Source organism: Dama dama, chromosome 5 (genome assembly GCF_033118175.1).
Source record: "Dama dama isolate Ldn47 chromosome 5, ASM3311817v1, whole genome shotgun sequence".
NCBI classification, from domain to species: domain Eukaryota; kingdom Metazoa; phylum Chordata; class Mammalia; order Artiodactyla; family Cervidae; genus Dama; species Dama dama.
The window spans coordinates 110858291-110874018 of NC_083685.1; the positions used below are offsets into that span (position 1 = coordinate 110858291).

At 40.8% G+C, this 15728-nt stretch overlaps 2 protein-coding genes across 8 annotated transcripts; both read right to left on the reverse strand.

Moving 5' to 3' along the window:
* Window positions 1-4093: 4093 nt before the first annotated feature.
* LOC133056070 (keratin-associated protein 4-8-like) lies at window positions 4094-4708 on the reverse strand. 3 transcript variants are annotated; one of them, XM_061141159.1, is made up of 2 exons: window positions 4572-4708; window positions 4094-4454 (listed from the first exon to the last, which is right to left on the reverse strand). In XM_061141159.1, the coding sequence occupies exons 1-2, from the start codon at window positions 4706-4708 to the stop codon at window positions 4094-4096; spliced, it is 498 nt and encodes a 165-aa protein (XP_060997142.1). The 3 variants fall into 3 exon arrangements, with proteins under 3 accessions (XP_060997142.1, XP_060997141.1, XP_060997140.1); XM_061141158.1 differs by having other exon boundaries at window positions 4542-4708; XM_061141157.1 differs by having other exon boundaries at window positions 4094-4708.
* A 5017-nt stretch (window positions 4709-9725) lies between these two features.
* On the reverse strand, window positions 9726-10475 carry LOC133056073 (keratin-associated protein 4-12-like). 5 transcript variants are annotated; one of them, XM_061141170.1, is made up of 2 exons: window positions 10339-10475; window positions 9726-10074 (listed from the first exon to the last, which is right to left on the reverse strand). In XM_061141170.1, exons 1-2 carry the CDS (start codon window positions 10473-10475, stop codon window positions 9726-9728), a joined length of 486 nt encoding a protein of 161 aa, XP_060997153.1. The 5 variants fall into 5 exon arrangements, with proteins under 5 accessions (XP_060997153.1, XP_060997151.1, XP_060997152.1 ...); XM_061141168.1 differs by having other exon boundaries at window positions 9726-10221; window positions 10309-10475; XM_061141169.1 differs by having other exon boundaries at window positions 10162-10475.
* Between the last annotated feature and the right edge of the window lie 5253 nt (window positions 10476-15728).

Genomic DNA, 15728 nt, shown 5'->3' on the forward strand with positions numbered 1-15728 from the left:
TTGGATGGTCAGGAGGATAAGTAGACTACAAGGAAGTTTCAAATTCTGTGTCTGATTTCACTCCACTGTCTCAAGCACTTAGCAGTACTCACAGCTTTTAAATAGAAGAAACAGGTTTTTGCTGTATGTCTCCCGGGCTAGGCAACCAGAATGGAATGTTGTGATTTATCTTTTAGTTGTCAAACTTGTACACAGGATATTTCATTATAAAAGCATTTGTTATATATAAACGTGTTTGGAATGATTAAGCCTTCAAAAATATGGATCCAAGAATTCTGTTAGGTAGTAAGAGAACTTGACAGATAACTCCTCATCCTTTTCCTGTAGATACTTGAATGAGACACATGCATAAAAAACAGCATGGCAATAGTTAAAAAAAGAAAGGGCTTCCCTGGTAAGTCAGCTGGTAAAGAATCTACTTGCAATGTGGGATACCTTGGTTCGATCTCTGGGTTGGTAAGATCCCCTGGAGAAGGGAACGGCTACCCATTCCAGTATTCTGACCTGGAGAATTCCATGGACTATATAGTCTATGGGGTCACAAAGAGCTGGACATGACTGAGCGACTTTCATTTTCAAAGGAATGCCAGTTATTTTTTTAAGTCTTTATTTTTTAATTGGAGGATAGTTCCTTTACAAGTTTGTGTAGCTTTCTGCAGTACAACAATGTGATTCAGCCTTAAGTATATATATGTCTCCTCCCTCTGATCCGCCCTCCCATCCCAATCCCATCCCACCCCTCTAGGTTGTCATAGAGCACCAGACTGAGCTTCCTATGCTATTTTTAAATGAAGAACTAAAATCAACATATATCCATACATCTTCAATAAAGGTGAGGAATAATGATATTTATCATTTGTAGAGTATTTACTATGCATTATGCTAAATTTACCAGACACTGTGCTGAGTTCACTGAGAACTGTGCTGAATATCTTATATTTGTTTTGAATCTTTAATGCAGTATATAATATAGTGTGTATCCTTACTACTTCTTTAAGCAATAGGCCAAAGAAGCATAGAAATGTTAAGAGAAAAAAAAATTTGTGTAAGATTAAACAAATGTTAAGCTGTTTAGGACAGCTAAGGAAGAGGTGAAAAATAAAGCTTGCAAGCCTTTTCTGAAGCCATGTAATCTGCCTGGAATGTTTCATCTTTGTCGTTATCTTTGCAAACTCCTATTCCTCTCTCAAAACCCCAGGTTTATCCTTCTTGCTTCCTTGCAATGATTAACTACCCTGTTCAAATACAATTTGTCCCTGCGTTGTGCTCTGTTTTTTGCACTCTCTGCTGTACCAGTTACTTTCTGTCATATCCACTATTGTGATGGGGATACCCTGAAGGCCTGACTTATAAAATTTATTTTTGTTCCTGGGACAGAGCACATCAGTGACAAATGTTCGTTGGGTGAATGAAGGCTTTTGGATGACTTAAGGGTATGTCATGTTCCTTTAAAAAATATGTCTTTTTCGCCTGGTGGAGAAAAGTGGGAGAAACATTCCAGTCAAAGGGATCATGGTTACACTTGAGGAAAACCACATTTGCTCATGTGGCAAGCAACATGTCACCTGATAAAACACGTTTGTGGAAGTTCAACTTTGATCCATAGAATCGTACATACTTATAGGACACCATGGATACATATACTGTATTAACACAGAAACAGATATGATAGAAAGGAGGAGAACACACGTGTTGACACTGATTCTCTTCTCTTGCAGACATCCCAATTTAGCTCTCTTTTGTGAGAAGTAACCACCACCACTGGTTTAATATCAATCAGCTAAAAATATTTGCTGAGCATCTATTGTCTTTGTTTCATTTGCACCCAAAATAGATATTGAAACATAAATGTGAGTGCAAGTAGTTCACTTGGCAGGGAGGTGGGGGGGTGGAGGAGTGAATTCTGGGACATACACATGAGGAAAAGAGAAAGTAAGGCAGGAACGAGAGAAAGACCCGTAAGTCTGGGTTAATAACACGGTTACCACCGCGAGTAACTGAGGAATGAATCCGGGGACATACCTGAGGCTGCGGGCTATTCACCACCATGATTATATGTCTAGAAAATCTGAAAGAATCACCTGAATATTATTTTTAACAGTGAAGTTGGCTGGCTTAGAACACTGATAGATTTCCTATGCACTTAGCGATATTTCTTCATAAAGTCTAATGGGAAACATGTATTCACAGTTCTCAACAATAAATATAAAATATATGTAAACAAATCTGTCAAATAATATACTTACCAGGTACTGGAGGAATGTATTAACATTACCTGAAGGCCAAAAAAATAATATTTGAATAAACATCAGAACAAAAAAGTGTACAAGTAAAGCTGGGTTTCTAAAGACGTAAATGTCATACAAATGCGTTCAATAAGAATGTATCTCCATTTATAAAACTTGGTTTTGAATGGGATTGGCAAAGACAAATGATGGGCAACTATTTTGATCATTCTTTTGTGTTATTCAAAAATTTTAAAAAAGCATGTGTGTGTATAGGTGACATAAAATCCTTAGAAAAAATAAAAGTACTTTAGATAAAATTCACAGTTCTAAGGATTCATTTCCATAAGTTTTCTCAGATTATGATTAAGCTTCTACTTACTAGACACTAAAAGATGAAAACTACATTTCAGTCAGTCTTTTCAGCTCTCAAATTAACTGTTGTGAGTTATAAATTGCTTTTCGGGACTGTTTGAGTTCCCTAGGAGGCAGAGGTGAAAATTAGCAAACAGGATATTTATCGAGAAGTGCTCTTAGGACTAAGACTTCTAGGAGGAAAGAGGAGGGAAGTGAGCAGAAGTGGACAGTTGGAGAAATCAAGCTGGAATAGAGTTTCAGTGGACATCTAAGCATGGCACTGGAAAGGTCCCTTTTTTTGTCTTGGACATAAAATCACAGTCACCAGCAATACCCAGGAACAGTCAGCACGTCTGTTTCATTCATTTATATCACCTGCCTGGCACTGAAGGTAGCCCCACTATAAGTCAGAATAAACTGAATACTCTGAATAGTAATAATAATAATAAACCAAATCTACTGAAGCTCTGGCTACCAGAATAAAGCAGAATCCACTGTATGTGTTGGGGCTTCCATGGTGGCTCAGAAGATTAAGAATCTGCCCGCAGTGCAGGAGACCTGTGTTTCATCCCTGGGGCAGAAAGATCCCCTGGAGAATGGAATGGTAATCCACTCCAGTATTCTTGCCTGCAGAATTTTGTGGACAGAGGAGCCTGCTGGGCTACAATCCACGGGGTCACGTAGAGTTGGACATGGCTGAGTGACTAACATTTTCACTGTGTATGTGGACGAAGGTCTCTTTGTATGTGACCCAAAGTAGAAAATACATAGACTTTGCTAAACTATCCATCCACTGCTTTTATAGGTGAAAAAACCCTGAAGGGTGGTGTTCTTAAAATCATGAATTGTGTTCAATATTTTCAAAACTTTCCTCCGGTTATATTCATAGAGGCTCTTATCACTTCAGTATCACCCTTTTGCCCCATAAAGACTAGAAAATGATTATTTATCTATTTTCTAGGCATAACTAATAGTGATCAGTGTTATTTGACCTCTCTTGAAGGTTGATTAATTTGTGTTGTTTGGCAGGTGCAGGCAAAATACAATTACTTTGGATCGAAATATAAATCCTTAAAAAAAAGAAAGAGAGTAACATTCAAATTCAATTTTTAGTGTCACTAGGAGGACGTTTATTTAGGTTCATGGAAATAACAAGACATAAGAAAATCTTTACCGAAGAGTACAACAAAAAATCTTCATCGGATTTCCATATCAGAGAGATAAAAATCTGTGGCCCCACAAGTGATGGAGACAAATCTCTTAAGCATGAAAAACAGATGTCCTAAGAAATAGGGAGGCATATTGGGAGAATGTAATTTCCTGGGAGATTCTGAGTGATCTCATTTCGAAGGGGAGGAGTTTGGACAGAAGTTAGAACGTGGGCTCCGATGTCTGGTGTTTGCTTATGAAATTCAAGGGACCAGTCCTCTTGAACCCTCCACATTTTAAAAAGAAGCTCTGCAACTGTGGGGAGGGAGGAAATGAGGAAGCAGTGTGTTCAAAGCAGAGATTCAGCAGCAAGAGGAGGGACAGCACACGGGGCGGGGGCAGGTGGAGATGACACAGGTGGGCCGATAGCAAGTGGTGTGGCAGGAGACCCGGCCACACACTGGGCGCAGGCAGCAGCTCGGGCGGCAGCAGCTGGAGATGCGGGAGCAGGTGGGCTGGCAGCACACAGACTGGCAACAGCGGGGCCTGCAGCAGCTGGAGATGCAGCAGGTAGGCCTGCAGCAGCTGGAACCACAGCTGGAAACACAGCAAGAGGGGCGGCAGCAGCTAGAGATGCAGCAGGTGGGGCTAGAGCAGGTGGGCTGGCAGCAGACAGGCGGGCAGCACTGGGGCCTGCAGCAGCTGGAGATGCAGCAGGTAGGCCTGCAGCAGCTGGAACCACAGCTGGAAACACAGCAGGAGGGGCGGTAGCAGCTAGAGATGCAGCAGGTGGGGCGAGGGCAGGTGGGCTGGCAGCAGACTGGGCGGCAGCAGCTGGACACACCACAGCTGGGGCGGCAGCAGGTGGTCCTGCAGCAGGTGGTCTGGCAGCAGCTGGGCTGGCAGCAGGTCTCCTGGCAGAGACTTCGGCCACAGCTCTGGTCAGAGCAGACGGAGCCACAACAGGAGTTGACCATGGTGTCAGAGGGTGGAGTTTCCGGGTGAGTTTCCAGGAAAGTGAGTTTCTTGAGTCTGAGAGTCTTCTCGGTCTGCAGCCCCCTTTATATCCTGCTGAATAGTTGCCACCATTACATCATTATTTCCTTGTTATTGTTTAACCCCCCCTTGGAAAATTGATCATTTAATTACATAATTGTGTGTTTCTCATGCAGTATTCCAAAATGGAATAAACAATAACTTTCCTTTTCCTGGTAAGTGCCTGTCTGTTCAATTGGAAGCCCTGTCCCAGTTCTTCCTTTTGGGTGTCACTTTTTCTACTGGTTGGTTCAATGTCTTACAAAGCTTTTATCATATGACTCTAGCATCTTTTTTTTTTAATGTGATATTCTCTCCTATCACTGCTCTCTGAACTTCAGAGAGAAAAAGTTTTTTATACGGCTCATGTGTATTTTGTTGTCAAGGGTGAGGGGAACAAGTGCTGGTCAGGTGAAACACTGGAAAGGAATTAGAAAGGAAGATGTTTGGGGGGTGGATGTCCCACAAATAATATGGATGAATGTGATCCTAAATAGGCATCTTGGATGGTCAGGAAGATAGGTAGACCACAAGGAAGTTTCAAATTCTGTGTCTGACTTCACTCCAGTGTCTCAAACACTTAGCAGTACTCACAGCTTTTAAATAGAAGAAACACATTTTTGTTGTATGTCTCCCAGGCTAGGCAACCAGAATGGGTTGTTTTGATTTATCCTTTAGTTGCCAAACTTGTATACAGATATCTCATTGCAAAAGCATTTGTTATATATAAACGTGTTTGGAATGATTAAGCCTTCAAAAATATGGATCCAAGAATTCTGTTGGATAGTAAGAGAACTTGACTATAACTCCTCCTCTTTTCCTGTATATGCTTGTATGAGACACATGCCTAAGAAACAGTTTGGCAATAGTTAAAAGAGGGGCTTCCCCAATAGCTCAGCTGGGAAAGAATCTGCCTGCAATGTGGGAGACCTGGGTTCGAGCCCTGAGTTGGGAAGATCCCCTGGAGAAGAGAAACCCCGCCCCCATTCCAGTATTCTGACCTGGAGAATTCCATGGACTATACAGTCACAAAGAGCTGGACTTAACTGAGCGACTTTCATTTTCAAAAGAATGACAGTTATTTTTTTAAAGTCTTTATTTTTTAAATGGAGGATAATCCCTTTACAAGATTGAGTAGGTTTCTGCAGTACAACAATGTGATTCAGCCCTAAGTATATATATGTCCCTTCCTTCTGATCCGCCCTCCCACCCCAATCCCTTCCCACCCTCTAGGTTGTCATAGAGTACCGGAATGAGCTTCCTATGTTAATTTTAAATGAAGAACTAAAATCAACATATATAGTATGTGGATAAGTTTCATACATCTTCAATAAAAGGTGAGGAATAATGATATTTATCATTTGTAGAGTATTTACTATGCATTATGCTAAATTTACCAGGCATTGTGCTGAGTCACTGAGCATTTTGCTGAATATCTTATATTTGTTCTGAATCTTTACTACAGCATATAATACAGTGTGTATTCTTACTCTTTCTTTAAGTAATAGCCCAAAAAAGCATAGAAACATTAAGAAGACCAAAAATAAAATCTATAAGATTAAATATAATTTAAGCTGTTTTAGGACAGCTGAGGAAGAGGTGGAAAATAAACCTTGCATGCCTTTGCTGAACTGTCTCATCTTCCTGGAATGTTTCATCTTTGGATTGTCATTATCTTTGCAAACTACTATTCCTCCGTCAATATCCCAGGTTTCCCCTGAATGCTTCCTCTCAATGATTAACTACCCTGTACCAATACAATTTGTCCCTGCGTTGTGCTCCAAATTTTGTACTCTCTGCCTTACCACAGATACTTTCTGTCATTCCACTATTTCGATGTAGACACCCTGAAGGCATGAACTATGAAATTTAATTTTGTTACTGGGACAGAGCACATTAGTGACAAACGTTTGTCAAGTGAATGAAGGCTTTTGGATGACTTATGGCTAGGTAATGGACCTTTAAAATTATGAGTCGTTTGTCTGGTAGTGAAAAGTGGGAGAAACAATCCAAACAAAGGGGTTATGGTTACACTTGAGGAAAACCACATTTGTTTATGTGGCAAACAGCATGTCACCTGGTAAAACACATTCATGGAAGTTCAAATTTGATCCGTAAAATGGAACTTATGTATAAGACACCATGGATACATGTACTGTTAACACTGAAACAGATATGCTAGAAAGGAGGTGAACACAAATGTTGAAACTGGTTCTCTTCACTTCCAGACCTCCCAATTTAGCTCTCTTTTGTGAGAATACATCTTCAGTAAAAGGTGAGGAATAATGATATTTATCATTTGTATTTGCTATGCATTATGCTAAATTTACCAGGCATTGTTCACTGAGCATTTTGCTGAATATCTTATATTTTATTTGAATCTTTACTACAACATATAATACAGTGTGTATTCTTACTCTGGTTTAATATCACCACTGGTTTAATATCAATCAACTAAAAATATTTGCTGGACATCTACTGTCTTTGTTTCAATTGCACCTAAAATAGATATTGAAACATATATGTGAGTGCAGTAGTTCACTTGGGGAGCGGGATGGGGATTCTGGGAAGTATGCATGAGGAAATGAGAAAGCAAGGCAGGAATGAAAGAAAAACCCATGAGTCTGAGTCAATAATGTGGTTACCACTGTGGGTAACTGAGGAATGAATCTAGAGACATACCTGAGGCTGGGGGCTATTAGCTGCCATGATTATATGTCTAGAAAATCCCAAAGAATCACCTGAATATTATTGTTGACAGTGCAGTTGGCTGGCTTAGAACATTAATAGATTTCTTATGCAGATAGCAATATTTCTTCATAAAATCTAATGGGAAAAATGTATTCACAGTTCTCAACAATAAATATAAAAAATATATGAACAAATCTGTCAAGTAATATACTTACCAGGTATTGGAGGAAAATATTAACATTGCCTAAAGACAAAAAAATGATATTTGAATAAACATCAGAAAAAAAATGTACAACCAAAGCTGGGTTTGTGAATAGAGACATAGATGTTATACAAATGCATTCAATAAGAATGTATCTCCATTTGGGTGGAGAGGGAGGTGGGAGGGGGGATCGGGATGGGGAATACATGTAAATCCATGGCTAATTCATCTCAATGTATGACAAAAACCACTACAATATTGTAAAGTAATTAGCCTCCAACTAATAAAAATAAATGGGGAAAAAAATTAAACAAAACAAAACAAAAAGAATGTATCTCCATTTGTAAAAATTGGTTTTGAATGGGATTGGCAAAGACTAATGATGGGCAACTCACTTTTGATCACATTCTTTTGTGTTATTAAAATTTTTTAAAAAAACATGTGTTTATGTATAAGTGACATAAAATCTGTAGAAAAGAATAAATGTATTTTAGATAAAATTCACAGTTCTCTCTACAGAGTCAGTTCCATAAATTTTCTCAGATTATGATTAAGCTTCTACTTACTATACACTAAAAGATGAAAACTGCATTTCAGTCAGTCTTTTCAGCTCTCAGATTAACTATTGTGAGTTACACATTGCTTTTGGGGACTGTTTGAGTTCCCTAGGAAGCAGACCCAGAGATGAAAATTAGCAAACAGGATATTTATCGAGAAGTGTATATGGGATGAGTACTGCTAGGAGGAAAGGGAAGGGAAGGGAAATGAGCTGAAGTGGACAGTTGGAGAAATCAAGCTGGGATAGAGTTTCAGTGGACATCTAAGCATGGCACTGGAACGGTCCCTTTTTACTGTTGGACATAAAATCAGTCACCAGCAAAACCTAGGAACTGTTACCAGGTCTGTTTCATTCATTTATATTACTTGCCTGGCACTGAAGGTAGCCCCACTATAAGTCAGAATAAACTGAATACTCTGAATAGTAATAATAATAATAAACCAAATCTACTGAAGCTCTGGCTACCAGAATAAAGCAGAATCCACTGTATGTGTCGGGGCTTCCATGGTGGCTGAGAAGATTAAGAATCTGCCCGCAGTGCAGGAGACCTGAGTTTGATCCCTGGGGCAGAAAGATCCCCTGGAGAATGGAATGGTAATCCACTCCAGTATTCTTGCCTGCAGAATTCCGTGGACAGAGCAGCTTGCTGGGCTACAATCCACGGAGTCGCATAGAGTTGGAAACGGCTGAGTGACTAACATTTTCACTGTGTATGTGGATGAAGGACTCATTGCATGTGACCCGAAGTAGAAAATACATGGACTTTACTAACCTGTCTATGTGATACTTTTATAGGTGAAAAAACCCTGAAAGCTGGTGTCGTTAAAAATTGTGATTTGCATTCAATCTTTCCAAATCTTTCTTCCTGTTATTATATTCATAGATGCTCTATCATTTCAGTTTCACCCCTTTTCCCCATAAACTAGAAAATGATCAATATACCTATTTCCTTAACATTACTAGGCAGTGTTCAATGTCATTTGACCACTCTTGAAGGTTGATTGTTTGTGGTGTTTGGCAGGTGCAGGCAAAATTGAATTACTTTGGATCAATATGTAAATCCTTCAAAAAAAGAAAGAGAGTAACAATCAGATTCAATTTTCAGTGCCAGTAGGAAAACGTTTATTTAGGTTCATGGAAATAACAAGACATAACAAAATCTTTACCAAAGGGCACAGCAAAAAAATCTTCACTGGATTTCCATATCAGAGAGATAAAAATCAAGTGGTTTCACTAGAGATGGAGACAAATTCCTTAAGCATGAAAAACCGATGTCCTGAAGAAGTAGGGAAGAGTGTTGGGAGATTGTAATTTTGTGGTAGATTCTGAGTGATTTCATTTAGAAGAGAGGGAGTTTGGAGAGAAGTTAGATTGAAGGCTCAGTGTGTCTGGTGTTTGCTTATGAAATTCAATGGACCGGTTCTCTTGAACCCTCCCCATTTTAAAAAGAAGCTCTGCAACTGTGGGGAGGGAGGAAATGAGGAAGCAGTGTGTTCAAAGCAGAGATTCAGCAGCAAGAGGAGGGGCAGCACACGGGGCGGGGGCAGGTGGAGATGACACAGGTGGGCCGATAGCAAGTGGTGTGGCAGGAGACCCGGCCACACACTGGGCGCAGGCAGCAGCTCGGGCGGCAGCAGCTGGAGATGCGGGAGCAGGTGGGCTGGCAGCACACAGACTGGCAACAGCGGGGCCTGCAGCAGCTGGAGATGCAGCAGGTAGGCCTGCAGCAGTTGGAACCACAGCAGGAAGGGCAGTAGCAGCTAGAGATGCAGCAGGTGGGGCGAGGGCAGGTGGGCTGACAGCAGACAGGCTGGCAGCACTGGGGCCTGCAGCAGCTGGAGATGCAGCAGGTAGGCCTGCAGCAGCTGGAACCACAGCTGGACCCACAGCAGGAGGGGCGGCAGCAGCTAGAGATGCAGCAAGTGGGGCGAGGGCAGGTGGGCTGGCAGCAGACAGGCGGGCAGCACTGGGGCCTGCAGCAGCTGGAGATGCAGCAGGTAGGCCTGCAGCAGCTGGAACCACAGCTGGAAACACAGCAGGAGGGGCGGCAGCAGCTAGAGATGCAGCAGGTGGGGCGAGAGCAGGTGGGCTGGCAGCAGACTGGCCGGCAGCAGCTGGACACACCACAGCTGGGGCGGCAGCAGGTGGTCCTGCAGCAGGTGGTCTGGCAGCAGCTGGGCTGGCAGCAGGTCTCCTGGCAGAGACTTCGGCCACAGCTCTGGTCAGAGCAGATGGAGCCACAATGGGAGCTGACCATGGTGTCAGAGGGTGGAGGTTCTGGGTGAGTTTCTAGGAATGTGAGCTTCTTGAGTCTGATAGTCTTCTCGGCCCCCAGCCCCCTTTATACCCTGCTGAAGAGCTGCTATCATTACATCATTATTTCCTTGTTATTGTTTACCCTGTTAGGAAAATTGATCATTTAATTACATAATTGTGTGTTTCTCATTCAGTATTAGAAAATGCAAGAAATAATACCTTTCCTTTTCCTGGTAAGTGCCTGTGTGTCCAATTGAAAGCCCTGTCCCAGTTCTTCCCTTGTGGATGTCACCTTTGCTCCTGGTGGGTTCCAATGTCTTACAAAGCATTAGTCATATGACCTAACACTTATTTTTTGAATGTGATATTCTCTCCTATCACTGCTCTCTGAACTTCCGAGAGAAAATTTTCTTACATGGATCATGTGTATTTTGTTGTCAAGGGTGAGGGGAACAAGTGCTGGTGAGGTTAAACACTGGGAACGAATTTGAAAACAAGATGTTTGGGGGGGTGATGTCCCACAAATAATATGGATGAATGTGATCCTATGTTGGCCTCTTGGATGGTCAGGAAGATAGACCATGAGGAAGTTACAAATTCTGTGTCTGATTTCACTCCAGTGTCTCAAGCACTTAGCTGTACTCACAGCTTTTAAATAGAAGAAACACATTTTTGCTCTATGCCTCCCAGGCTAGGCAACATGAATGGTATATTTTGATTTATCTTTTAGTTGTCAGAATAGTACATAGGATATTTCATTGCAAAAGCATTCGTTATATATAAAAATGTTTGAAATTAACAAGGGCTCAACTGAGCGAAGGCATTCTGTTGGGTAGTAAGAGAACTTGACATATAACTCCTCATCTTCCTGTATTGTTTGAGTGAGACACATGCCTAAGAAACAGTTTGGCAATAGTTAAAAGAAGGGCTTCCCCGATAGCTCAGCTGGGAAAGAATCCACCTGCAATGTGGGAGACCTGGGTTCGATCCCTGGGTTGGGAAGGTCCCTTGTAGAAGGGAACAGCCCCCCATTCCAGTATTCTGACCTGGAGAATTCCATGGACTGTATAGCCCATTGGCTCGAAAAACCTGGACACGAATGAGCAACTTTCTTTTTTTTTTTTTTCCATTTATTTTTATTAGTTGGAGGCTAATTACTTTACAATATTATAGTGGTTTTTGCCATACATTGACATGAATCAGCCATGGATTTACCTGTGTTCCCCTTCCCGATCCCCCCTCCCGCCTCCCTCTCCATCCCATCCCTCTGGGTCTTCCCAGTGTACCAGCCCTGAGCACTTGTCTCATGCATCCAACCTGGGCTGGTGATGGCAGTTATTTTTAAGTCTAACTATATATATCCCCTCTCTCTGATCTGCCTTCCCACCCCAATCCCATCTCACCCCTCTAGGTTGTCTTAGAGCACCAGACTGAGCTTCCTACGCTATTTTTAAATGAAGAACTAAAATCCACATGTATAATATGTGAATAAGTTTCATACATCTTCAGTAAAAGGCAAAGAATAATGATATATATCATTTCTAGAGTATTTACTATGCATTATGCTAAATTTACCAGGCATTGTGCTGAGTTGACTGAGCATTGTGGTAAATATCTTATATTTGTATTGAATCTTTAGTGCAGCATATAATATAGTGTGTATTCTTACTACTTCTTTAAGCAATAGGCCAAGAAGCATAGAAACATTAAGAGGAAAAAAAATTCTGTAAAATTAAACAGAAGTTAAGCTGTTTTAGGACAGCTGAGGAAGAGGTGGAAAATAAAGCTTGCAAGCCTTTGCTAAAGCCGTTTCATCTTCCTGGAATGTTTCATCTTTGTCATTATCTCTGCATACTCCTATTCCTCTGTCAAAACCCCAGTGCTTCCTTGAATTGATTAACTACCCTGTTCAAATATAATTTGTCCCTGCTTTGTGCTCCGAATTTTGCACTCTCTGCAATGCAGACACCCTGAGGGCATGAACTATAAAATTTAATTTTGTTACTGGGACAGAGGACATTAGTGACAAATGTTTGTCAAGTGAATGAAGGCTTTCGATGACTTAAGGTTATGTCATGTTCCTTTAAAGAATATGTATGTTTGACTGGTAGAGAAAAGTGGGAGAAACATTCCAAACAGAGGATCATGGTTACACTTGAGGAAAATCACATTTGTTTATGTGAAAAGCAACATGTCACTTGATAAAACACATTTGTGTAAGTTCAAATTTGATTCATAGAATGGAACTTACTTATAGGATACCATGGATACATGTGGTATAGTAACACAGAAACAGATATGATAGAGAGAAGGTGAACACAAGAGTTGACACTGGTTCTCTGTACTTCCAGATATCACAATTTAGATCTCTTTTGTGAGGAATTAACCACAATCACTGGTTTAATATCAATCAGCTAAAAATATTTGCTGAACATCTATTGTCTTTGTTTGAATTTCACCCAAAGTTGATATTGAGACAAAAACGTGAGTGCAAGTAGTTCACTTTGCAGAGCGATTCTGGGAAGTACAAATGAAGAAGTGGAAACGAAGGCAGGAAAGAAAGAAAAACCTAAACATCTAAGTTAATAATGTGGTTACCACTGTGGGTAACTGGGGAATGAATCTGAGGACATCCTGAGGCTGGGGCTCTTAGTCGCCATGATTGTATGTCAGGAAATCCTGCAGAATCACCTGAATATTATTGTTAACAGTGTATTTGGCTGACATAGATAACTGGTGGATTTCCTATGCACTTAGAAAGATTTCTTCATAAAATGTAATGGGAAAAATGAGTTCACAGATCTGAGCAATAAATATAAAAAATATGTAAACAAATCTGTGAAATAATATACTTATCTGGTATATATATATACCTATTGGAGGAATGTATTCACATTTCAAGAAGGTTAAAAAATAATATTTGAATAAACATCAGAACAAAAAAATGTACAACTAAAGCTGGGTTAATGAATAAAGACATAAATGTCATACAAATGCATTCAGTAAAAATGATTCTCTGTGAAAATAGGTTTTGGATGGGATTGGCAAAGACTAATAACAGGAAACTCACTTCTGAACACATTCTTTTGTGTTATGTAAAATTTTAACTAAAGCAGATATTGGTGTATAAGTGACATAAAATCCTTAGAAAAGAATAAATGTACTTTAGATAAAATTCACTGTTCTCTATACAGATTCAGTTCCATAAGTTTACCACGTTTGTGTTTAAGCTCCTACTTATTATACACTAAAAGATGAAAACTACATTTCAGTCAGTCTTTCCAGCTCTCAGATTAACTATTGTGAACTACATATTGCTTTTGGGGACTGTTTGAGTTCCCTAGGAAGCAGACCCAGAGATGAAAATTAGCAAACAGGATGTTTATTGAGAAGTGTTCTTGGATTAGCACTTCTAGAAGGAAAGGGAAGAGAAGTGAGCAGAAGTGGACAGTTGGAGAAATCAAGCTGGGATAGAGTTTCAGTGGACATCTAAGCATGGCACTGGAAAGCTCCCTTTTTGCTCTTGAACATAAAATCACAGTCACCAGCAAAACCTAGGAACTGTTACCAGGTCTGTTTCATTGCTTTATATCACCTGCCTGGCACTGAAAGTAGCCCCACTATAAGGCAGAATAAACTGAATATTCTGAAGAATAATAACAAACCAAATCTACTGAAGCTCTGGCTACAAGAAGAAAGCAGAACTCCAGTTAATATGTAGGGGCTTCCATGGGGGCTCAGAAGATAAAGAATCTGCCTGCAATGCAGGAGACCTGGGTTTGGTCCTTGGGGCAGAAAATCCCCGGAGAACAGAATGGCAACCCACTCCAGTATTCTTGCCGGCAGAATTTCATGGACAGAGGAACGTGGTGGGCTACAGTCTATGGGGTCGCAAAGAGTTGGATACGGTTGAGTGACTAACATTTTCACTGTGTATGTGGATGGAGGACTCATTGCATGTGACCCTAAGTAGAAAATGCATCAGTTCAGTTCAGTCGCTCAGTCATGTCCGACTCTTTGCGACCCCATGAATCGCAGCACGCCAGGCCTCCCTGTCCATCACCAACTCCCGGAGTTTACTCAAACTCATGTCCATTGAGTCAGTGATGCCATCAAGCCATCTCATCCTCTGTCATCCCCTTCTCCTCCTGCCCCCAATCCCTCCCAGCATCAGGGTCTTTTCCAATGAATCAACTCTTCGCATAAGGTGGCCAAAGTACTGGAGTTCCAACTTCAGCATCAGTCCTTCCAATGAACTCCCAGGACTGATCTCCTTTAGGATGGACTGGTTGGATCTCCTTGCAGTCCAAGGGACTCTCAAGAGTCTTCTCCAGCACCATTTTTCAAAAGAATCAATTTTTCAGCACTCAGCTTTCTTCACAGTCCAACTCTCACATCCATACATGACCACTGGAAAAACCATAGCCTTGACCAGATCGACCTTTGTTGGCAAAGTAATGTCTCTGCTTTTAAATATGCTATCCAGGTTGGTCATAACTTTACTTCCAAGGAGTAAGTGTCTTTTAATTTCATGGCTGCAATCACCATCTTCAGTTATTTTGGAGCCCCCAAAAATAAAGTCTGACACTGTTTCCACTGTTTCCTCATTTATTTCCCATGAGGTGATGGGACCAGATGCCATGATCTTAGTTTTCTTAATGTTAAGCCTTAAGCCAACTTTTTCACTCTCCTCTTTCACTTTCATCAAGAGGCTTTTTAGTTCCTCTTCACTTTCTGCCATAAGGGTGGTGTCATCTGCATATCTGAGGTTATTGATATTTCTTCTGGCAATCTTGATTCCAGCTTGTGCTTCTTCCAGCCCAGTGTTTCTCATGATGTACTCTGCATATAAGTTAAATAAGCAGGGTGACAATACACAGCCTTGACGTACTCCTTTTCCTATTTGGAATCAGTCTGTTGTTCCATGTCCAGTTCTTTTTTTTTTTTTTTTTGAGATTCTTGTAGATTCACATGAGGTTTTTTTTTTTTTTTAATTTTTTAATTTATTTTTATTATTATTTTTTTTTCCAGTGGGTTTTGTCATACATTGATATGAATCAGCCATGGATTTACATGTATTCCCAATCCCGATCCCCCCTCCCACCTCCCTCTCCACCCCATTCCTCTGGGTCTTCCCAGTGCACCAGGCCGGAGCACTTGTCTCATGCATCCCACCTGGGCTGTTGATCTGTTTCACCATAGATAGTATACATGCTGTTCTTTTGAAATATCCCACCCTCACATTCTCCCACAA